This window comes from Zootoca vivipara, chromosome 4 (assembly GCF_965207765.1).
Source record: "Zootoca vivipara chromosome 4, rZooViv2.hap1.1, whole genome shotgun sequence".
In the NCBI taxonomy this organism is placed as follows: domain Eukaryota; kingdom Metazoa; phylum Chordata; class Lepidosauria; order Squamata; family Lacertidae; genus Zootoca; species Zootoca vivipara.
The window spans coordinates 82290925-82314762 of record NC_142587.1 but is presented as its reverse complement, the minus strand read 5'-3'; the positions used below and the strand labels follow the sequence as shown (position 1 = coordinate 82314762).

The 23838-nt window shown below is 40.7% G+C and overlaps 1 protein-coding gene and 1 long non-coding RNA gene across 3 annotated transcripts in view; one reads left to right on the top strand and one right to left on the bottom strand.

Moving 5' to 3' along the window:
* ZC3H12C (zinc finger CCCH-type containing 12C) overlaps positions 1-17395 on the top strand; it is a 45970-nt gene extending 28575 nt beyond the window's left edge. For both annotated transcript variants that reach the window (XM_035116643.3, XM_088668313.1), the window contains exons 2-6: positions 1065-1828; positions 10570-10709; positions 11857-12091; positions 13232-13338; positions 13981-17395. In XM_035116643.3, coding sequence (XP_034972534.3) covers positions 1137-1828; positions 10570-10709; positions 11857-12091; positions 13232-13338; positions 13981-15377 — 2571 coding nt within the window. In that variant the 5' untranslated portion in view covers positions 1065-1136 and the 3' untranslated portion in view covers positions 15378-17395. The remainder of the gene's footprint in view (positions 1-1064; positions 1829-10569; positions 10710-11856; positions 12092-13231; positions 13339-13980) is intronic.
* Positions 17396-22644: 5249 nt separating this feature from the next.
* Positions 22645-23784, bottom strand: LOC148686022 (uncharacterized). Its single transcript, XR_015949702.1, has 2 exons — positions 23651-23784; positions 22645-22726 (listed from the first exon to the last, which is right to left on the bottom strand). It is a non-coding gene; the product is annotated as an uncharacterized LOC148686022 (long non-coding RNA).
* Positions 23785-23838: the final 54 nt, after the last annotated feature.

Here is a 23838-nt window from a genome sequence, read left to right as displayed (position 1 = left end):
CTTCCTGGTGTGTTTAAATAATCAAATGTTGACTTACTGCGGAAGGCAGTATTTTTCTGACAGTGGCAATTGTTCTGCTTTTATATTAGAATTCTTACTTAAAAATAATTTTTTAATATAAAAAATACAGGTAAAATGTCTTGTTTCCTTGCTTTGTGGCTTGAGACATCTGGAATTTTGTGAACACTAGGCATCCTTGATCTTTCACCCGTAGTTTTTGCCTGCTCTAGTGCCTCTTATTTTCACCTGCACCTAGTCTAGATCTTGTTGGTTAATATAGCATGAATGCTCGAAATAGCTTCAACACTCCATAAAAACTAAGAGCAAATAATTGATCAACATCTTGGGTTTTGTTCCTAAGAATCTTGGCGGGACACTGGAAATTGGTTTAATTCGCATCCATATCAGAAGGTTTATAGAAAATGCTAAATAGAAAAAATGGGTGAGGCGGATTCCAAGCTTGTTTATATATCAGAGTGACATGGTATGTCAGAGTTCCTAAGCTGAATGGTAGTAAACATGCCAATTGAATGTCACATATTTGCAGTCCTGTAATGGCAATTAAAACTGCGTGGCAGGAATTGATATGACTTGATAACAATTCAGACAAGCTCTGAAAATTCATATTTGCCAATAAATATGTATTTGGACGTTTATGCTGCACTATAATGAAACGTTTAGTAAATTCTGTCTCACTGGTAATATGTTGTAAGGATTTTGAGTCCTCTTGATTTAAAGCACATTATGATTGAGCTGTTTCATTGTTGAAACAAAAGAGCTTTATTGACTTGGGGCCTTGACATCTGCTTGAAAACCTTTACAAGGGTCAAAGGCCAGCATTAGTTTGGCCAAACTCATTTTGGAACCTTGACCATTTGATATTTGCCCATGGTACAAGTATGTATTGGATCTTTCACAGAGCTGAGTTCCAAATACATCTCACCGGGAGGTGATTAAAAGAGAGTAATTTGAATCTCCCTTTAGGAAGGCAAAAATCTAAATTTTAAGACAAGTTCCAAATGGAAAGAAAATCCCTAGTTCTAACGTTATTATTTCTTCCTTAGGAATACAGGATACTTTATATCCCGGAATACAGGAAAATCAACAAAGTGGAGTCAAGTACATGCAGCAGCTTCATGGGCTTGAAGGATCACTTGAGACATGACCTTGGCCACCTCTATGAGGACAGCACTGAGACTCAAATAAGTGCCATTGCACCTTGGTCAATGGTAGAGAAACCAACCATGGATAAAGTTAACTCTAGAAAGGAGGATGCTAACAAGGAGACTTCTGAAGAAACTGGAAGCTCCAGTTGTGATTCTGAGGAGAGCACAAATTCTGATAATGAATTGGAACGACCAGCTATAATTGGACCAGAATCATGCTTCTTACCTAAGACTCACAGGCCACTGTGCAGGTCTCCTTGCTTAGAACCGCATATATTAAAGCGCAATGAAATATTGCAAGACCTTAAGCTGGAGGAAGCTCAGATAGGGTCTAAAGAACTCAAGAAACCTCCTGACGCGGTGAAAGAGTATCAAACCAAACTGGAGTTTGCACTTAAGTTAGGTTATTCTGAGGAACAGGTTCAACTTGTCCTGAATAAGCTTGGTACTGATGCTTTAATCAATGATATATTGGGAGAACTTGTCAAACTTGGAAATAAAACTGAGACGGATCAGAGTGTGAGTAACATTAACACTAGCATAATGCGAGAAGCATCTTCTGTCGAGTCTCAGAGATCTGACTCCCCGCTTCCGGAAGATGTGCCAGTGGATGGTGATAACCTCAGACCTATAGTTATTGATGGCAGCAATGTGGCAATGAGGTATGTTACAGTGGAATGATATGTTACAGTAGAATGATAGCTGTTGTATTTTGGGGTTTGGGTTGTACCAGGTGAGCATATTACTACCCTTCTGTTACTCGTGATGTTACATGATCAGGGATAACCAATGTGATGCTTTCCAAATGGTGTTGGATTACAGTTCCCCTCATCCCAGACGATCAGCCATGCTAACTGGAGTTGATGGGAGTTGGTGCTCTGACAAACGCGGGTCCCTTCTTCCAGCTCTTGATTCTAACATCTGCACTGCTTTGGCTACCCTATAGTCGCCTTTGAGTGAACTTATCCTTCCAGGGGTCCTTTACCATTTTTTTACTTTTATCAATAGGTAGAGTATAACCAACTCAAAATAGTTCCCCCATCAAGTAAGAAGCAAACAGAATAGTAAGCAAACATTTACATTGCTAAATCACAATATTCACCATTACTTCATGAACTTGAGCTACAACCTGTTAAAAAGAGTTTAAAATTCCAACAATAAAACTTGCTGAAAAATATGAGAGGTTATTGAGTCCATCAACTTCAGTGTCATGGTACAAACAAAAGCTTGGTGCAAAGTATACTATTAGCAGTGCACAGTCGACATCCTCAGACATTCAGACTATACACATGTTCTGTAGAAGAGAAAAATAAAAATGTCATTACTATTATCACACAAGATTAGTCACAGATTTCCAAAAACACAACAGTAGCAATAAAATTCAATCCTATACACATTTAGAAAAAAAAACCGTACCTCCTGAACTACCAAGGGCTTCTAAAACATTCACAAGACTTAGACTGCAATCATTTTCTCACTTACCTGGGAACAGGCCCCATTTAATTCAGCACAACCTACTTCTGAGTGGACATGTATAGAGTTGCACTGTGAAAAATGCGTAAATGGTTAATGGCTGGAGATAAATACCGCTTGAGAAAGCATAAGGAGAGCTATATTTCACAATAGAGAGTAGACATTCTCTCTGAGATGGTTATTTTGAAACCCCCTTGTGTTGGAAAGACGTACATGTTTAACCAGAGAGCTTGCTTTCCCTTTCCATGGGAAAGTGTATTCAGAACTGAGGAAGAGATTCCCTTGGTTTCAACACTAGAACTCTTGGGCATTCAATGAAGCTGACTGTTGGACAACTCAAGACAGATAAAATGATGTACTTCTTTCACAGTGCACATTAAGCTATGAACTTGCTCCCAATTCGAATGCTTTAAAAGAGGAGTAGGCAGATTCCAAAAGGACAGTGCTATCAGCTATCAACATTTACTAGCCACGATGGCAATGTTCTGCCTCCACCGTCAGAGGCAATATGCCTCTTAATACAAGTTTGGAAATTGCAGTTGGGTGTAAGGCCGTTTCACTCATGTCCAGTTTGCAGACTTCCCACAGGCATCTGGTTGGACACTCTGAGAACAGGATGCTGAGCATGATGGGCCATTTGCTTGATTCAGCAGACTTGTCTCACGTTCCATGTGGGGTTTTCTGTATTTTAACCGTGAGAGCAGAAATTTAATAGAATGAAAACTGAACTAAGATTCTTTGCGTGCACAAGATTATCCAAAGTAATGGCAGATATTCAGTGACGCTAACAGTACTGCAAGGGAGACTACAGAAGGGAAAATGTACATGCGCACATATAAATATTGAGCTAACCATGTTGGCTCAACAAAGCTGCTTATACCACTCTTGGGATGTGCAAAACAGAATGTGAAATGTCAGGAAATATGATGATAGGATGATAGATGAATATAGCAGATCCAATTTATACATCACAAAAGTGTCCCAGTCTGTTTTTATGACATACAGGTGAAACTCAGAAAATTAGAATGTCGAAAAGTGCATTTATTTCAGTAATGCAACTTAAAGGGTGAAACCACTATATGAGATAGATGCATGACATGCAAAGCAAGATATGTCAAGCTTTTATTTGTTGTAATTGTAATTATTTGTCGTTGGGCGGGTCAGTTAAAAATGGAATGTAATTAATGAAATGTAATAGTGATGTTTATTTTTGTTTAATTTTGTATTATTGTAACTATTTGTTTTATTACTGTGGAATTTCCAAAAGAAAGCATTTGTAAAAATTAAAAGAAAAAGAAAAATAATAAGTTGCATTACTGAAATAAATGCACTTTTCGACGATACTCTAATTTTCCGAGTTTCACCTGTAATGTAATCAAAGTATTATATTATATTAGACTGTACTGAACTAATCACTTGTGACTGTTTCCATATTCTTCTTGGATGTTATTTGGCATTTAAAAGCTCAGCAGAGGTGAGCTTGGTGCAGAGTTCCTGCAGGAAGAGCATGCTTGACAATCAAACTGAGATTCTGAGTGGGTAAAATGGGAAAGCTACGTTTATTACTGGCAAATATGTGGTTGATAGGAAGCATCCCCAGTTCCTTCTAACTAAGGTGGAGATGGCTTGAGCCATGCTTGCTCTTGTAGCTCAGATGAAGAGACATTTGAGAGTGTCTTCTGTCGCGAGGGAGGCACGAAGGAATAGAGGCAGTGAGATCAGGTCAGCAGGTGCAAGTGAAGGAACATCAAGAGCACAAGGAGGACAGCTTAGGAAACTTGGAGATTTCTCCATCTACCCTTTGCTGTGGTCTAAACCACAGGGCTTGCCGATCAGAAGGTCAGTGGTTCAGATCCCCGCGACGGGGTGAGCTCCCGTTGCTCGGTCCCTGCTCCTGCAGTTCAAAACCACATCAAAGTGCAAGCAAAGTGCAAGTCCGACGGGAAGGTAAACGGCGTTTCCGTGCACTGTTCTGGTTCGCCAGAAGCAGCTTAGTCATGCTGGCCACATGACCTGGAAGCTGTCTGTGGACAAACGTTGGCTCACTTGGCCAGTAAAGCGAGATGAGTGCCGCAACCCCAGAGTCGTCCGTGACTGGACTTAACAGTCGGGGGTCCCTTTACCTTTTACCCTTCCCAAGCAGGTATATTGGCCTAGAGCACTTCTCATAGTAATTTTGTCCCATAATACACTGGTAGATTTAGACATTATGCCAAAGCGTATAGTGTTTTAGAATCCAAACCTTCAGACATCAACTCCTAGTTTCATATATGTCATTCCCCCCCAGCCCCTGTGGTGCTTAATTCAGGTTTCTTCACCCTGTAGCATGGCAACCTTGACTATGCACAGTTCCCTAAGGAATTCCAGGATCTGGTAGATGAAGCAGAATGTTAATTGACACCCTTTCTGAAAAGCTACGTGTAACTAGAAAACTTTCCTCCCTTCCTCCCACCACCAAATTGATCTAGCCTGCCTCTTATTTTATTGGAACGACTCAAAGAACCACTAATGAAATATTGGATGGCATCCACTGGTGGATTTGCCCAGATGGAAAGTGTTGTGACAAGTTGGGGCACCCAGTTTTCACCACTCCCCCCTACCTGCTGTAACTTTCCACTGTGACCCACCCGTTATGTTCTGGAGTATTCTCCAACTTGGTCCTTTTCAGATGCCTGGATTACAATCTCCTTTATCTGATGATCAGCCATACTGGAGCCAAGACTGCTGGAAGTTGTGTAAGCTAAAACATCTGAGGGCAGCATGTTGAGAAAAGCTGTTTGGCATTCTACCGCCCCCGCTGCCCCGAACAGCCTGTAGAGGGGGGCTTAACTAGTTGAGGAGAATTGGCAAAAATTGGGTACTCCAACATACAGAACCACTACCGAATATAACCCAATATCTTATCTGCTAAAAGGACAATTTTATGTGAATTGAATGTAATTATATAGTTGACATTTAGCTGGAATACTGAAGCTGATACAACCAAATTATTTTTTTTAGTAAGCCCTAGAGTAAGGATAAAGAACTGATCTTAAAATCCTAGTGAAGGTAATTGCAGACTCCCCACTGCCTTTAATGGAATCAGGCTTTCGTTGAGCTGACCTTATAGCTGCCTTCGGAGTACTGAACCATGCTAAGCTTGTTTTTAAAAGTACATCCAATTATGTCAAGTGACATGTTCCCATTTCCAAGAAGCTGCTGGTGGCTAAAGTAATCGACTTTTACATCCCCATGGCATTTGTTTCCCTAGCTCAGGATACAGAAAAGTGCCTTTTGTTCCCATTGCTGCCAAAAGAATACCTCCCACACCAGCCCAAATAATCGTGACTTTGCCATAACATCTCATAGGTAAAAGTCATGGGGAAAACACAGTTATAAAATCAGTGGCAATATATTTCAGAGCTAAGCTGCCTCGCATTTCAGGTATACTTTCTCTTTACAGCAGCAAATGACTGCCACTTAATTGCATGAATTCAAAGTAATTGTGCATTTTGCTGGATACAAAGAACGAGCGTGACTCATCACTGATGTGATTTTTGCAAGAGCCTTGACTTCAGTTCCAGCTCTAAGCCAGCAAGGGTTTACAGCAGTGATTCTCAAACTTTTCTCTCTGAGCCACGCTTTCAGAATAACAATTTGCTTGCCCCACACCAGATTTCTTATTGCTAAGAAGTACATGGGGGGGGGGAGGACCAACTCCTTGCAGTGCTTGATTGGTAACACTGAACACAACAGCTTTATAATGTGATCATGGGGCATCCAGAAAGTATGTTGTTGTTGTTGTTGTTGTTGTTTAGTCATTTAGTCGTGTCCGACTCTGTGACCCCATGGACCAGAGCACGCCAGGCACTCCTGTCTTGCACTGCCTCCCGCAGTTTGGTCAAACTCATGTTCGTAGCTTCGAGAACACTGTCCAACCATCTCATCCTCTGTCGTCCCCTTCTCCTAGTGCCCTCAATCTTTCCCAACATCAGGGTCTTTTCCAGGGAGTCTTCTCTTCTCATGAGGTGGCCAAAGTATTGGAGCCTCAGCTTCACAATCTGTCCTTCCAGTGAGCACACAGGGCTGATTTCCTTCAGAATGGATAGGTTTGATCTTCTTGCAGTCCATGGGACTCTCAGGAGTCTCCTCCAGCACCATAATTCAAAAGCATCCATTCTTCTGCGATCAGCCTTCTTTATGGTCCAGCTCTCACTTCCATACATCACTACCGGGAAAACCAGTAAGTATAAAACCATGAATATTGATTCATTCCAAAAATAAAATTATAAACAAGCCTCTTACATGTGTCCCTTAAGTATGCATACAAACTTACTGTAAATGAGAGGCGTGAGCTTGCTTTTGCTGGGTAATCTCATTTATATTGGGTCTAATTTGAGACAAACAAACCCACCTCATCAACACAAAGGAGCCTTTCTCTTTTCTGGTCTTTCATATTTGTCAGAGTTGAAAATCCTTGTTCACAACAATATGGCGTGGATAACTGTAGAAGAAAAGTCAAGATATTCTTCAGCACTCTGTTTGCAAGAAGATTCTGGATCACAGCTAGGATTGTCCTCAATATCGCTTGATGCTTTTGCTCTCATTTTGAAAAGTCTGCAAATAAATAAAAAAAACCATGTTGGTACTATACTATACTACACTACACTGAAATATTCATATATATTTGATTGTCCTTGAATCTTTCTGCCACACCAGTGTGGCTCCCCATGTCCTTAGAGAACCACTGTTTTACCGTCATAATAATGTATCCATCAGATTAGTTTATGTGCTTTATGAAAGCTTGAACTAGTAGTGGGTTTTTTAAAGGAAACGTAGGACCAGAACTCGCTATGCAGACTTTACAGGAATAGTGCATTCCTTTCAAAGTGTGCGGGTTTGTTTTGGGTTATCCCCCATGTTTTCTGGAGGAATGGTTTTGGTTCCATAGGTGTTACTCACAGTGAAGCATTTTAAAGAAGGGTTTATAATTAATTGGGGTGGTAGTTGACGTAAGTTTTACTCAGAGTAAACCCATTGAAATTAATGAACGTGACTAAGTTAGGTCCATTAATTCCAATGGGTGTATCCTGAGTAAAGTGGAATAACACTTTATAATTACCATATAAATCAAATAAGCACCTTAAAACCTGAAGCAACTATAAAACCCGAAAGAAAATGCACAGCAAAGTGAAAATCCCAAAAATAGTGGATCTGAATAAAGTTTATTTATAATAAATTATTGGTGTTTGTCGGTGGGAATGGAGTAATTAGTAGGTTTCTGTGGTGTGGAAATGATATAATTGCTTCATGTATTCCAGCATAGAACTATCTGATGATTCCTTGAAAATAAAACTTCCACTTCAAATGATTAAAAAGCCAGCTTGGTCCCTTATTATTTGGAGTTTGCCAAAGTCTTGCATAGCTGATCTTGATTGCTTGAACTCCTCCCAAATGAGAACTTTATGGTCAATATAAAGTAGAAATATATTGGCACATACTGGGATGAGCATAGACTACATTTTAGAACAGATCTTTCAGGATTTTAAGCTTTACCTTTCTAACTACTTTGGATGGGTACTTTAAAGTTAGCACACATCCCAGCTTTTTTCTGGTCCCATAATTTTAATGGGAAGTTTCCTTTTGAAGAGGCAGGGTAGCATGAATAACATTTGAGATATCCTGCTAGCAGTTATTAGGGATTGGTTTGCTGAGTTCTCTTTTCTGATACGTTGGTTGAAATGAATAAACTTGCAAAGGGAGTAAAACATCCCTGTTCTGTATACACTAAAGATATTTCCAAACTTAAAGCATGGTTGCTTTTGGGAATATATTGTTGGTGTTGTCTTGATAAATAATTTTTTATATACTTCTGACTTTTTCTAATGGTGTGTGGCTCTGCATCAAGGAACTCAGTCCCGCTGCTCTTCCCAACTTCAGAATTTGTATGCGAGGACTGGAAAGTAACTTCAACAGTTATGCATCAAGGAGAAAGTGCTAGTCAGAAAATACCAATATGAAATTCAACAGGGTGTTCCTGGATTAAGAAGCACTAAGATTTGACGATATGAAAGAGAGATAATTTAAACTGATGTGCCATTAAACTAGAAAGACGAAATTAACTGAAGTCTGAGTAAATACTTTGTAAGGGAACAAAGCTCTTATGTCTTCTTCAGCGCGATCACTTGTAGCCAAGTAAGATTGTCTTCCATATACTGACTGAATGTTGTCTTAACAAGGAATTATGTGTATTACGTCCTGCTGTTTTTCCAAAACGCTCAAATCCATAAGAACCACTGTTCGCAAGGTTGCTGAGGGGGAAGCCACACTCTTCCTTGAGGGTGGTGAAAGATGGCAGCCGGGTCACGGAAAGACTCTTGTAAATATTTCATCCCTGGAAATGAGGGATTATCCTGTTGGGATATGAAACTGCCGCTGATTCTGGAAAAGAGGCCACCAAGATGTTAGTATGCATTTATTTACTATTAATCACATTTCTACCCCACCTTTCCTCCAAGGAGCTCAAGGTGACACACCTTGTTCTTCTCCCTGTTTTTATCCTTGCATCAGCCCTATGAGGTAGGTCAGGCTGAGAGGCAGCAACTGGCCCAAGGTCACCCTATGAGCTTGATGGCTAAGCAAGGATTCGAACCCTGGTTTCACAGGTCCTAGTCCAGCACTAACCACTACACTGCACTGGCTCTCTTTCGTACTAGCAAGACATTTTTTCCCAAGGGAACAATATTCTCCCAAGTTTTCAATCGGGCAACCCATAACCCACTTATAAATAGCTCTAATATAGTTGTACCCCAGGTTTTATTAGGACAAACTTGCATAGTCGCCTGGAAGTATCCAAACCAGATTTTGTCCATATTGAAATATGTGACCATAGAGAACTATCCTTTTTAAAACCTTGGGGGATTGCAGCTACACAGCACTTCTGCCCTATCTGTGAGAGTTGCCACCGACCACATCACCTTGGTAATTGCAGGTCTTGGCTGCAGTTCACAAAAGCTGTGGATTTACTGTGAGGTAAATGTAACTTTGTGCAACACTCAGGTGTCATCTTTTTGGATTTGAATATTGAGGACATAAGATCAAAATGAATTTTATTGGATTCTAATAAACATAGTTTGTTCTGCAAGCATATGTATGTTCCTGGCCACTGCCAGACCCCCTGCTTTCTGTTTTAATTCCAAGTTGGTGCAGCTGTGTGTGAGAGGAACTCCCAAAGTCATGTGCACTGTCGTGTGTGTGTGTGTGTGTGTGTGTGGCTTGGTTTGCTCTCTTTTTGAGTTGTTACCAGTTGGTGTGAAGTAAGCTTCATGTTTCTGGTTTAACGTGAGAGGTAAATGTGTCCCATTTTCAGATATTTGTGGGTAGTCGAGGTGATTTGTGCTCATGTGCTGACATTCAGAGCTTTAGTATCTGTTGTGTAAGTAGCATAGTCTCCATGGGGGAGACACATTTTTCAGGTACTTTGAAATGAAAAGGCCAGTTTTTATGGGTTAATATTGGCTGTGCAGTATGTACAGAGAGACCCACCTTATCCTTTAAGTATCCAGGAGGTCACTGCTTTCAGCAGGAGAGTCCTCCATGGCATCTTGGAGCAGGACCTGCATTGTGGCTGCCCCTGCTTTCTTCTAACAGATACAAAATGCGGCCACTGTTTATAGTTTCCAGAAGCAACTGGATACCATTTTGTTTCATCAGGCTCTTCCATCTGGATGTTCTATGCCTTGGGTGGTTATTTATACAGTTCTTAAACCTATTTTTAGCTGGTATTATTGTATGATTGCAAATCACCTTGGGACTTCAGCAGAAGGGGATTTGTAAATTAATTAAGCAAACGTAATAATCCAGTGTATTTGGTATATTCCATTCACATTCATATGGAAAAAGTGAAGGTTGTAATTCAGGAGTACAGTGATTTTGGGGGTGTTTATTTCAGCCATGGAAACAAAGAAGTATTCTCTTGTCGGGGGATCAAACTGGCGGTGGACTGGTTTTTGGAAAGAGGCCACAAAGATGTCACGGTGTTTGTACCAGCGTGGAGGAAAGAACAGTCCCGACCGGATGCTCTCATCACAGGTATACTTTGCTCTGCCTTCAACAGCTTGATTTGAAAAGGGTTGCTAGTCAACCAACTTTTACTCAGAGTAGACTATCCATTTCTTTCAGTGAGTCTACTCTGAGTAAAAGTTGAGTACAACGCTATGGGACTCCAGAGTGCCCAATATTTTGCATGGAATACACGTCAGGCTGTCCTCATACATTTTGCCATAGAGCAGTGAGTTATAATCCAGACACCATATGAAATAACATCACTACATTGCTTCTGATCCTGTGATTTGCCTCCCCGCTAAAGTACTGCAAGACTAATAAATAAACGTAAAGTGGCCAATAATTCATTCTCCTTATGGTTATAACATATTGCTTGTACAGAGAAAAATTCATATGAATGAGTCTGTGCAGGGTTGTAGAACCTCTCAAAAGCAGCTTGTTAATTATGTAAGGCCCTTGTATTGAAACCTTGTCCAAGTCCTTTTGAACATTTTTCAGAGTTAGGACATCTTATTTTAAGTTTGCTTCCAAAGTTTTAATGAAAAGCCTTATATTCTAGTCCTAGGATTCTATTCTGTTTCTTGTATTTGAGTTTCATTAAATCATGATTATGAGTCATAAATCATTGGAAAAGGGTATGCACATACTGTAATGCCCATAAATTTTAGACTCTTCCCTTTAACACTCAGTATACACGAGATGAGCATGCATTTTTCTGGGAAGATTGCATCATTGGGAGAGGGAAGATGCTGAAATCCTGATTTTGATAGACATTTGGTTTAAAAACATAGCTTGTGCTTAATTATATATTTTAAAAAAACATAGCTTGTGCTTAATTATATTTTAAATGGGAAACTTTTTTCTATTCTCCCTTCTGTTAAGTATCTTTGAAATCAAGAACCCCTGTTTAATCTTTGTTACTAGAATTAACTTCAGTATTCCTTGCACCTAAGTGTAAGCATGACTCTAGATCCTGGCAAATGTAATTTATGCTTATATATTCTTTAATGTGTTGCTGAATATTAGTCATCTTCTTCCAGCAGAATCAGAAGTGCTTTTGTTTAAGTCAAGTCATTCTTCTCTGAACATCTGCTCTCTTGTAACAGAGCTCAGTTGTAGGCCGAATAAAGTACTGACCTCAGTGCTCTGCTTTCCCCCCCTTTACTATTTGTAGACCAAGAAATCCTGCGTAAATTAGAGAAGGAGAAAATTTTGGTGTTCACCCCATCCCGCCGTGTTCAGGGGAGAAGGGTGGTGTGCTATGATGACCGGTTCATAGTAAAGTTGGCCTTTGAGTCGGATGGCATAATTGTGTCAAATGATAACTACAGGGATCTTGCAAATGAAAAGCCAGAATGGAAGAAGTTCATTGATGAACGGCTGCTGATGTATTCATTTGTCAATGACAAGTAAGTTGTAGGAGATTTTTATATATATATTTTAAAAAATCTCTTGCTGGAAAATAATTGGCTCCAGGACTTGGAGCATATACTGGATTTTATATATACACACCTGGTAACATTTCTGCACATGGATCTTGTGCTTCGGTGGTGGTCAGCTTTTTGCAATAATAAAAATGCAGCCTGCTCTCCTTTCATGCAGAGCATTTATGAGACCCCTGCCCCATTGAAAATCCTTGTAGCTACATGTAGAGTTGCAGCTCTAATGTAATCTTTCTTCACCTATTCCAAGACAAATCACTTCTTTACTGTGGAATGAGCAAGTGGTCTTTCAGTACATGAACCAAAGCAGCCTTTTCCCCCCTTGACAAATAGTTGCATGTGTGTATTCAACGAATATGTGTTCAGAACAGACCCCTTGAAATTAATGAATGTAACTACACTAGGTCCATTAATTTCAATGGGTCTGCAGTGTAAAGGTTAGTTGTATGATTCTGTATGTTCGTAGCTGCTTCTAAAAACAAAGATAGGATCAATGTCTTAGAACACCCTTTGCCAACCTCGCCCTCCAGACCAAAAAATGTGGACTGCAGCAAAGGCTGTCTTGGAAAACAATTTCTCGAACTAATTAGACCTTTTATACTTCTGAGGCTTCATGAATGTAGATTGCTATGACATTCGACTCAAGTACTGCTTCCTCAGTTTTAAAGATTTCTAAATAGTGCTGACTGGTTAGGTTTTAAGTAAACTGCTAACCTTGACATTTAGTTTGAAAAGTCTTATGCGTAGAGATCCACAAACTGGAACTGGAATATGTAATGCTATGACACCAGCAGCTAGAGTAGCCTGGCTTTCTGAATTAATTCAGTGAGGCTAGAGTTTCAGTCTTAAAACATAGTCTTGATCATGTCTACCCAGAAATAAGTCCTATTGAGTTCAGTGTGGCTTACTCCCGGGTAGATTGAGTTTAGTTTACAAGGCTGTTTTGTTTTCCAGAACAAAATATGGAATGCATCTGAAATAATCTGGGAATACTTAATATCCTATTTAGAAATAGAAAGTGGTATTTTTTTCAGATGTTAAGACCGAGAATGTGGGTTACTGAATGCCTTGTTCATATAATTATTATATATGTATATATCTTGACAGATTTATGCCTCCTGATGACCCCCTTGGCCGCCATGGCCCAAGCCTGGATAATTTTCTGAGGAAGAAACCTATTGTACCAGAACATAAGAAGCAACCATGTCCATATGGTAAACATTTTTCCTTAACTAAACACTAATTATATTTTAAGAAGCAAGGCCTGATTGCTTGTCTGGGTCTGTGTGAAACGTGTCTTTGTAAAACGTTGCTGCAGAATTTTGTTACAACTTCCTTTCAGTAATAGGTTCTTGTCCCGTTGGCTTTGCTGAAAGACATTCCCAGAGTTGGAATGCATATTTCTGGAACTGTGGTTCACAAAACCATTGTGATCATGAGCACATAATGTTCCCCAGACCTAAATTTAAATCCCTGCCTGATCAAGACAGTATGAGTTCCTCCTTTTGAAAATGAAAATAATAGTAGCCTGCAATATTGTGGCTACATATCAGAATAATAAACAGCAAACAGACCAGCATATGCTTTATTGTGCTGCTGCGAAATTGTGTACATGTGTGAATAAACACACACACACACACACACACACACTGTTCTCTGTTCAGCTGGTATTACTGATGCCACATCTTACCTAACTGCAGAACGTTTTAACTATCCTGAAAGCATCCTTGACCTGTGATTCAGTGTTATACAATTTTATTTTCAGCCCCTTTTGTCTTAATGCCTGGGTAAAATCTCATTATCTCTTTCTTTTCCTCCCCTTTGCTCGCTTAAATCTCGAAACGACAAATTTTCAGGGAAGAAATGCACTTATGGACACAAATGCAAATACTACCACCCAGAAAGAGGAAATCAGCCTCAGAGGTCAGTAGCGGACGAGCTTCGTGCCATGTCCAGGAGCACAGCTGCCAAAGCTGCTAGCGAAGGAGGTCTGGTGAAAAGCAACAGCGTCCCTTGCAGCACTAAGATAGATAGCACTTCGGATCTCAAGCGAGCCACTCCAAAGAGGCAGTCAGATCCTAGCATAAGGACTCAGGTCTACCAAGACTTGGAGGAAAAGCTTCCCACCAAAAACAAGTTGGAAACCAGGTCTGTACCTTCCCTAGTTAGTATACCGAACTCTGCTGCTGCAAAACCCCAAAGTACTGCACCTTTGAGCAATGGCCTTCCCTCCGGAGTTCATTTCTCACCTCAGGATCAAAGAGCGCAAGGGCCGTATCCTCCAGTGTTGATGGCAACCAAAAACCACGGAACGCCAATGCCTTACGAGCAGTATCCCAAATGTGACTCTCCTGTGGATGCCAGCTACTATTCTATGCTGAACGCATACTCGAACCTAAGCATCTCTGGCCCGCGAAGTCCCGAAAGGCGTTTCTCTTTGGACACAGATTACAGGATTAGCTCTGTAGCTTCCGACTGCAGCAGCGAAGGGAGCACGAGCTGTGGCAGCAATGATTCCTACATGGGCTACAGCGACCGGTCCTATGTGAGCTCTCCCGACCCCCAGCTCGAAGAGAACTTGAAGTGCCAGCATTTGCACCCCCACAGCCACCTGAACTCCCAGCCCTTCCTGCAGGGCTACCACGAGACGCTGAGCAGGGTGCAGAGCTACAGTCACGAAGAACCAAAGCACCACCACAAATCTCCGCTTCCCTACATGGCGGTCCACCTCCAGCATCCCGCCGTCGGCGCTCGGTCCAGTTGCCCCAGTGACTACCCAGCTCCCCAGAGCTCGCCCCGCTCCAAGGGCGTACATCTGGGGAGAGCCCTCGTGTCTACCCGAGTAGACAGCATATCGGACTCGCGTTTGTACGATAATTCCCCGCTAAGGCAACGGAAAAGGTACTCCGGCCAAGACGGGCTCAGCAGCTGGGACAGGCAAGGCTACGGGCTTGACGCGTACGGCTACCGCCAAACTTACTCCTTGCCCAGCAACCCCAGCCAGCCGTGTTACGAGCAGTTTGCCTTCCAAAGCTTGCCTGAGCAGCAGGACCAGCCTTGGCGGATCCCTTACTGTGGGATCCCCCAGGACCCGCCGCGGTACCAGGATAACCGAGAGAAGGTCTACATCAACCTGTGCAACATTTTCCCTCCCGATCTTGTGAGAATTGTCATGAAAAGGAACCCTCACATGACGGACGCTCAGCAACTCGCTGCAGCCATTTTGGTGGAGAAATCTCAGCTCGGTTATTGAGGCCATGGCGATGGTGATGCATCTTTGCGGTGTCTTAATAGTTCCGTTTCAGCTGTAACGCTGAGGGAGGTTTGCTACAATAGCATGTGTGATCTCCTTCTCAGCAAGGAGGTTATATAGTAATCCATTTATGTGAAATAACTGTGCCATGGAATCTCTATGTGCAACCCCGTGCATTGGAAATGACAGGTTTTAATTTAAATTCTCACTTGGATTTTATTTTATTTTTAAAGGATATTTCATGACTGGATAAGAATCTTTCCAGTTTAATATATTATTATATCTGTGGTCTCTTAATACGTTTCTTTGGTGCATCCGGGGGGGGGGGTGTTATATGCAGCACTTTTTCTAATGTCGTTACGTGTTTATTAAATTAATGGGTGTTTTTGTCCTTCAAAGTGCAAAACAAGTTTTCTTAAAAACAAAAAGCTGCAGAAAACTAAAGAGGATTTTATGCACCCAGCAAATGGTTTTTTTTCGAGCCAAGCTTATTATGAACTTTTTAAAAATTGCAATTAAGTTATTTTATTGTGTGATCTTTTTGCTATAATCATTTTATTTATAGAAAACAAAGGTCTTTTACAGCACTGACTATTTTTTTAAACAATGTTTTGAGTTACCAGTTTTAACGTTGAAATGGGTAACAGTGTATTATTAGTACTTTATAGTATGGCACTTTTTGTTGGTTTTTGGTTTTAAGTGACATTATTTGTTTATCACTGTTAATTTTTGGTGCACGCAAAAGCAATCACTGATGGAGAAATCTGCCATGATTAATTTATTATGTAGGAAGGCAAAAGCCTTAGATGCAGATTTTGAAGATGTCGCGCTCATCCAACTCACATTGTCTAGAATTAGGCTACCAATATATCAGTTTAGGCAACTACCTTATCCACACTTTCATGAGTCATAAACTGAGATTTGTTTTTGTCGTGTCTCTTGCTCCTCTAATTAATGCGCAGGTATACTGGACAAAATGTGTTTTTTCATACCTGTTTTTAAATGAAACTAATTGTTCTCAATGCAAATTTTTTTTGTATATAAGATACTGTGTATTTTTCATGCTATTTATCAAGGCTGGCCTGAGAAGCTTTTATGTTGTGTTGACGATATGCAACATTTTTTTATAAACTGCACTATAGTATAATATAGCATTGTATCTGAGAACAGTCCATCCTTTTTGTAAAATACTGTAGATGTTCTCAAAGTTAGTTAGTCTGGCCTGCTGTATTGTGCAGGCATGGCTCTTTCCGCAAACAACATAGATTTAGAAGCAGACAGAGCCGTCTCTTCTAGTGTTAGTAAGGAAGATTTCTGGTTTTTAAGTCGTGGGTTCTGCTAGCTCTTCTAAAATGTAATCTTGCATAGATAGAATAGTACTAGATCTTGCAGGCAGTAACTTATACATAGTGAGCGTAATCTTACACACTAGGATTCCCTGCAGAATCACCTAATGTGATGTTTTCCTAGTTTAGCCTTCAGCAACCTGGCTCCTTCCAGATGTTTTGTACTTCCAGCCCCAGCCACCACGTCCAAAACATCTGCAAGGCACCATATTTGCAAAGGCTGCTCTAGTTTATCATCTTATTGCTGATAAACCAGGTGCACAGCTGCAACTTGAAGACCCTGTAGAACCAGAAAGTTACCTTTTACTGTTGATACAAATTGTATCTTTAACTTTGATATTTTGATTTATAGATCTAACTTAAAAAAAAAAAGGAAAAACCATGCACAAATGTGTAAAGATAATTTTAGACTTTGGGCAACATTTTATTCCTTATTTAAATGAGAAAAAAACACCCAGTAGATTTCAAATCCTAAACAGTCATATAGGCAATTAGTTGGGTTCTTATTGTAAACAATATTCTCTTTCCCCCCACCCACCTATTTAAATATACTTCTTCTTCTTCTTCTTCTTCTTCTTCTTCTTCTTCTTCTTCTTCTTCTTCTTCTTCTTCTTCTTCTTCTTCTTCTTCTTCTTCTTCTTCTTCTTCTCTTAAACCACGTTGAATGAGCTCATATATAAAAATAATAATGATAAAATGCTGCCTGAAAAGAATGTCCAAGCACCTTTTGAATAGGAAAACATTTTTCACTACTCGTGCAACACCGTGTGTTGCGAGAAGTAGGATTTTGGTATACAGTAAATGCTCCTGCAAAGCATTGTGCTTATAGATGTATCCAATAATCTGAACCATGTTCAGCTACTTTAATTCAGGAACTGTTTTTCTACACAGCTTTCACTGTTGACTAGTGAGACAGGCTCTCGGTCCTGTCAATTCAGCTGCCCTCCTCTGGGTACTGTCTTAACACTCCCTCCGTCTCCCCTTAGGGAGAACTTCTTGTCCTGTCTGTTTTCTTTTTTCTCGACTTCACTGTTTCTTGTCTATACGGAATGTATTTCAAATGGAGATCGTTGTACACTGCATACTTCTTCCTGCATAAGCCCTCCATTAAATGAATGTGGTTTGCATCAAAGCAAGTCTCGTTCATCCAGGTGGGCTTCCGGTGGACAGTTTCCACATGCAATTTGTGTTGTGAATTGGCTTTTGACAAAACCATCACTAAAGCAGCTATGGGGATAACAACCCTCCATAGCTAGCGAGACCGGGAGATAATGGCGTCCAGCAGACTTCCCTGCGCTTGCTCTGCTGGCCCCCCTTTCTTCTGGGCTCCCGGTAGAGCAGAGTATCTTCGCAGAATTCCTGCACAGCAGGAGGAATAAGGCACGAAAACGTACTTCTTCTAGTCTAAGAAGCGTTTATTAAGAAAGCATCAAATAACTCATAGACATGGCATTGTGCTTCTCCGTTCGTGGAAGAAACTAAACCAATACAGTTCACAAACAGACAGTGAACATAGACACTCCCCAGTTTCACAGGACACACTTCCGCAGAGCGGTTAACACTATAAGCACTGGTTTACACCACATCACCCCCCCTCTCATCCTGTACTACTGGGGGAATAGTAATTATACACAACTTACCCCAAAACCAACCCTTCACAGAACTCCCCATGCCTTTGGAAGCTCAAAGGTTTAGTGAACCCATCTGCAAGGTTATTCTGGCTTGGACAGTATTGCAGCTTGACCAAGCCTGATGGAACATCTTGACACACATTTCGGAAACGAATGTCCAAATGTTTGGTTATGGGCTTAAACTGGCCAGACTCTGCCAACTTCAGACAGGGTCCTCCCAAACAGTGATGGGCAAACAACAATCACCACAGATCTCTTGGACCAAACACCTGTAGTACTCTAATTCCCAGTACAACTCAGACAACACACTGAATTCAGCTTCTGTAGAGGAAAGTGCAATGAGACTTTGCTTTCTAGACCTCCAACCAATTATTGAGATTCTCCAAATTTTACAACCAAACCTGACACAGATTTCTTGTCCTCTAAATTGGCCCAGTCGCTGTCCGTCCAGCATGCGAGCAGAGGCTCACCCTCTGAGGACAACTTGAGACAGAAATCCTTGGTGTCCTGCAAATACCTCAACACTCTCTTAATGCCATTCCAGGCATGCACTCTAGGCTTGGTAGCTTCTCTGCTGAGCAAGTTTACAGCAAAAGCTATATTTGGTCTGCTCCATTGGGAGAGATACAACAGACTAACAGACTCCCTAGAGCGGACTGAAAGACATTGGGACTCTCGAAATCAGCCTTGCCCCTACCTGGCTGTCTTTCACAAAGCTTGTCTCCATAGGAGTTCTGACACTGGCTTTCTGATCGAGCAAGAAACTGCCCTCCTGACTCCTATTGACTTGAACGCCTAGGTACACTTTCACTGAACCTAGGTTCTTGAGCTTAAAGTGACTTCTGAGCTCCTTTGCAAACTGTTGCACCTGCTTCTGAGTATTTGCTACACATATCAGGTCATCACAAACACAAACAGCTCGTGTTCATCACCTGACCCTTTCAAATACAGACAGCTGTCAGCAGGAGGAATAAGGCATGGAAATGTACTTCTTCTAGTCTAAGAAGCGTATATTAACAAAGCAGCAAATAACTCATCCTGGAGAAAGGCACGCCATTGTGCTTCTCCATTCGTGGCAAAAACGAAACCAATACAGTTCATAGACAGTGAACATAGACACTCCCCAGTTTCACAGGATGCACTTCTGCAGAGCAGTTAACCCTATAAGCTCTGGTTTACACCACATCACAATTTGTGTGTTGTTTATAGCTTATACTGTAACCTTGAAGTTGTATTGACTTTCTATATTCCTTCTGAAGTATTGGTGGATTCCTGATCCAGTGTCTGCAGAATGCAGAACTCCTGTCTTCTGGAATGGCACCATTTCATATTTGTTGTTGGCTGGCTTACTGTATTTTACATGTTTATGTCTGACTGTGGCGTGGAGCCTGATCCTGCACTGTATACTACAATGTGAAGTGAGCTGCTTCCGTGAATGTGTGATGCAGCTTGTGACTTTTGCTGGGCTAAAGGTCCCAGAAATTCTGGAAGCTCTGCTTCAGCATCTTCCTTCAGTGTTGATATCCGGTCTTTTGTTATTATGACCTTCCTTGGGCTCCATTAAAAGCTGGTTTATATTTTTTAAAAACTCGCAGTGTTTCCTGCTGCAAGAACTTTGCATGTGTGCTTTTTTACCTTACAAGGAGTTCCAGGCTTTGAATAACTCGAAGCTCCTGTCCTCCGTATGTCCTTTCCCTGAGAGCAAATGGTTGCCATCTCCGAAGCAGATTCTTAACTGTCTCCATCGATTGACCGGTGGCAAGCCTTTCTGCGATTCAGAAACTGCTTAACTGCTTCTCCAGGGAGCAGCATGTTGTTTTGCACACACCAAAAGGCATGGAGTCATTGGGCAGCTCTTACCAGCAGGCAGCATCATGGCTGCTTCACATTTTAACCACATTGCTTTATGCACACCACCTCCTATGAACCGTGGCTCTTCTAAGTTGCTCTCTTTCTCCTTTGACGTTCCAACACTCAGGACCCGCCGCCACCCTCCTCTTCCTGGGATAGCTTTCTGTAGAATATATATGGTAATAGTTTGCAGCAATTGTAGGACAACATGGAAAAGGGAAATGCTGGGAAGATGTCAGACCCGTTTTATGCCGATTTATTGATGCAACTTTTGGTTTGGATCCAAATTTGCACACCAAGTGTTAAGTGAAAAAGCATGTCTACTCGTATATGGGGGAAGGGACAAAATTAGCAGAGGCGTTTTGTTCTTTTGAGGGGATGGTAATGGAACTGGAAAGCAAGCAGCGCACCCATGTGTAGAGGGGCGTTATAACTGTGAAGTTAAAGTATGGGATATATGATCGTAGGAGGTCAAATATCTTCTTTGTTTTAATTTATTGCAGCATACAGACATTGGTGCGCTCAGTCCAACTTTGAAATTTGAGCTGAGTTTTATGCCATTGGTCATCGTCACTGTTGTTTGGAAGTACTTAACAGAAGGAATGAAAAATTTACCTGGAAACATTTCAGAGTTTTGGATTTATGGGCAAAACCATGTGTGTGCATGTATGTAATTATGCAGTTTATTTATATCATGCTCTACCACACAGAAGCCCCTTTTAGATCTACTGTACCTATGATGTCAAGGTTAAACTCCTTGCCATCTTGTGCATGCATCTCATTAACATGTTTGAAACTTCTGACTTTTTTTTAACCTTCTAATATGACTCCAAAGTTATGAGAGTTTAACTCTGTTAGGTTTTGCGTGTGCATGTTTAGCAAATTCTGACACTATGAATAGGTCCATGGGCTTCATTTCTGAAAGCGGAGCGCTTCACTTTCCAGTCCCGCTGTCCTCTCCCAGTATAAAAGACAGTAGTAGCTGTTGTTTTTTCCAGAAGAAATGAGAATATACACAATGCGAATTGTCAAAATAAGGGGGGTTTGTGGCTTCTTTGGAGACTGTAGCAATTTCTGCAGCATCCATGATAACACCTCCTGGTGAGTCAGTAAGTGTAAATCCTTCCCAAGTCTCTTCTAAGAGACAACGCAAAGGTTGTATGTGTTATACTGCATTTTAAGTGTAAATTAAAATGGAACGTGATTAAGGACTAATTCTTTGTGTGCCTTTATTCTGCCTTTTAAATTTCTCCCTTCCTACCATTTCTTTCACCTCCTGCCGTTTCTCTGTCTTTTGCTGCTTTTATTACTCAGACTTTTTATTCCTGTTTTCCTTTTAAGCCTTTCCACATTCTTTTTTCCTGCTTCATAAGGATATGACTTTCTTTTTGCCTCTCAGCCACCCTTTCTTGGGAGATCTTTCTGCCCCTTTGCGCCTCAAATAGAGTATTCGCTGCGATTCCCCGTGCCCATCACTGCTGTGGCCTCTGAACCCCACTTCTTCCTAGAGGAGATGCAATTTAAGTTTTTGAAAATATCTGGATAAATCTGAGTGGACATTTCTTAGTAGTATTGGAATGGCAACTATCCAGTATGTTAATTAGATTCTTCATCTATATTTTAAAAATAGCTTGGTGGAGTATTTATTTTGATATATTGCGTATATTTATCTGGGAAATTTATTGACCCTAACATTTTGAGGGAGAATAATGGGAGAACTTGGTCTTCTGTTTTAAAATTGGGGGAAGAGCAGAAAGGAAGTATGTATTTTAATTGACCGTTTTTAAAAAAGGGTTAAAATCCAAAAAGTGATTTGCATTTTTCATGCTTTGTAAATGACAGAAATGTTCACAATATCGCACACACACACACACCTTATTCTGAGTGCAGATGCATCTGCATTCATCAGTTCTAAATGAAACTTTGCTTGATAATAGAGCTTTAATTAGACTTGAAACATCATTGTTCAAAATTATGGAATTGCACTGCTGAGGTGTTGATAATTCGAGGCTTTTGGATGTTTGCCAGCATCTACTGGACTTTCAGAGGCATGTGATATTTATCAAAATTCCTTCATGATTATCAACAGTATTCACATTTGGGGCATTGGCTATAGCGTACACTTATTGGAGAACATTTTGTGACCTTAGGAATGTACATGTTGTGTGCCTATGGGGGGGAGGGGGAATGATGTTTAGAACAAAGCCCAATGGAGTTCCCCAAGATTACAAAATAATAGCCTTCAAACTTACTGAAGTTTTGTATTTGTACAGCTTTAAAATACTTAACTATTTGGTATAGCAGTAGTTTGAATTTTCTTTCCATCTACTTGTATTGCTAGTTGGATGGGCATTTTTCAATTATCCTGGAGCTAAATGTAAGGAATTGCTTCTGGTGATGATGAGATGTTTTAGTTACAAGTGTTCTTAAGGGGGGGTTGGGGGGGGTCGTCGTCATTGTCCTCCCTGCATGTTCCCTTCAATTTGAACTGGTGGGATCTTGTCTATTTGGAAACTCATATCTGTAAAAAGAGAGGATCAAACATGTATGAAAAGTTTGGTGCAGCAATTGTGTACTCTTCACTGGCTGTTCTTTACATAAGCTGTGGCTATGTATACATCAAATAAAGCAGTACATGGGCATTACAAAAATCAACAAAGCATGTACATGGATTCTATTCTTGGACAATATTTTTAAAAATGCAAAGCATGTATATGGATTATATATATAGTTCCCCCTCCCTTCATGGTTCGACTCCTTATTTCATACTGATGCTCTCTCCAGAACAGCATGAAATCATAAGAACTATTTGTCCAAAAGAAATTCCACAGAACTAAAAAGATTTTGAACACTTTGCATATTAGTAGGAAGTTGGATCATTTTAAGGTCAAATTCTTTGACACTTTCACTCAGCCTCTCTGCCCCCCTTTCTTTAGTAGCAAAAAGTATATCCTGGTATTTCAAATGAGAGGTGAACCATGCAGTAGGAGGTCCTTTATGAGCATTTTAGGCTAGAGAGATCACATTTTCATTCCTCTGTGCTGCTGACTTCTTCTTTTTATTAATAATAATAATAATAATAATAATAATAATAATAATAATAATTTAAATTTCATTTCATTTCTATACTGCACTATACTTGAAGGTCTCAGGGCGCTTCACAGGAGTTCAAGTGCACTATGTCTATCATTGACTTATTGTGTGACCTTGGAGCAAGCTATGCCTTTTCTTCAGCAAGGGTGAGGAATCTGAGCCCCAGTGGCCTCAGGATTCTCCCTACATCCTCTGCAGCCTTGCTCTTTAAGGCCCCACCCCCCCGCTGGCCACCCAGTGTTTTTGTGTGGCTGGAATATATTCTTGAACTATGGTTGTGCCTCTGGCTTGCCTGAAGGATGCCGAGGTATTCATATTGGAGGAAACAAGCTGAAGACAAATGATTCACTACCTGGAGAGATTGGCAGGCCAGAGATTTCTGCTCAAGAAGCCATTTCAATCTGTACGCTGCTACACCACTCTGGCTCTCATGTAATTGTACTCCTTCGCGTAGGGGCAGACCATTCACAAGCAGAGGCCAAAAGTGAATGTTACAAGCTGAGTCATCTCCTTGCCTCTTGTCGCTTGCTGAGGTTTGGA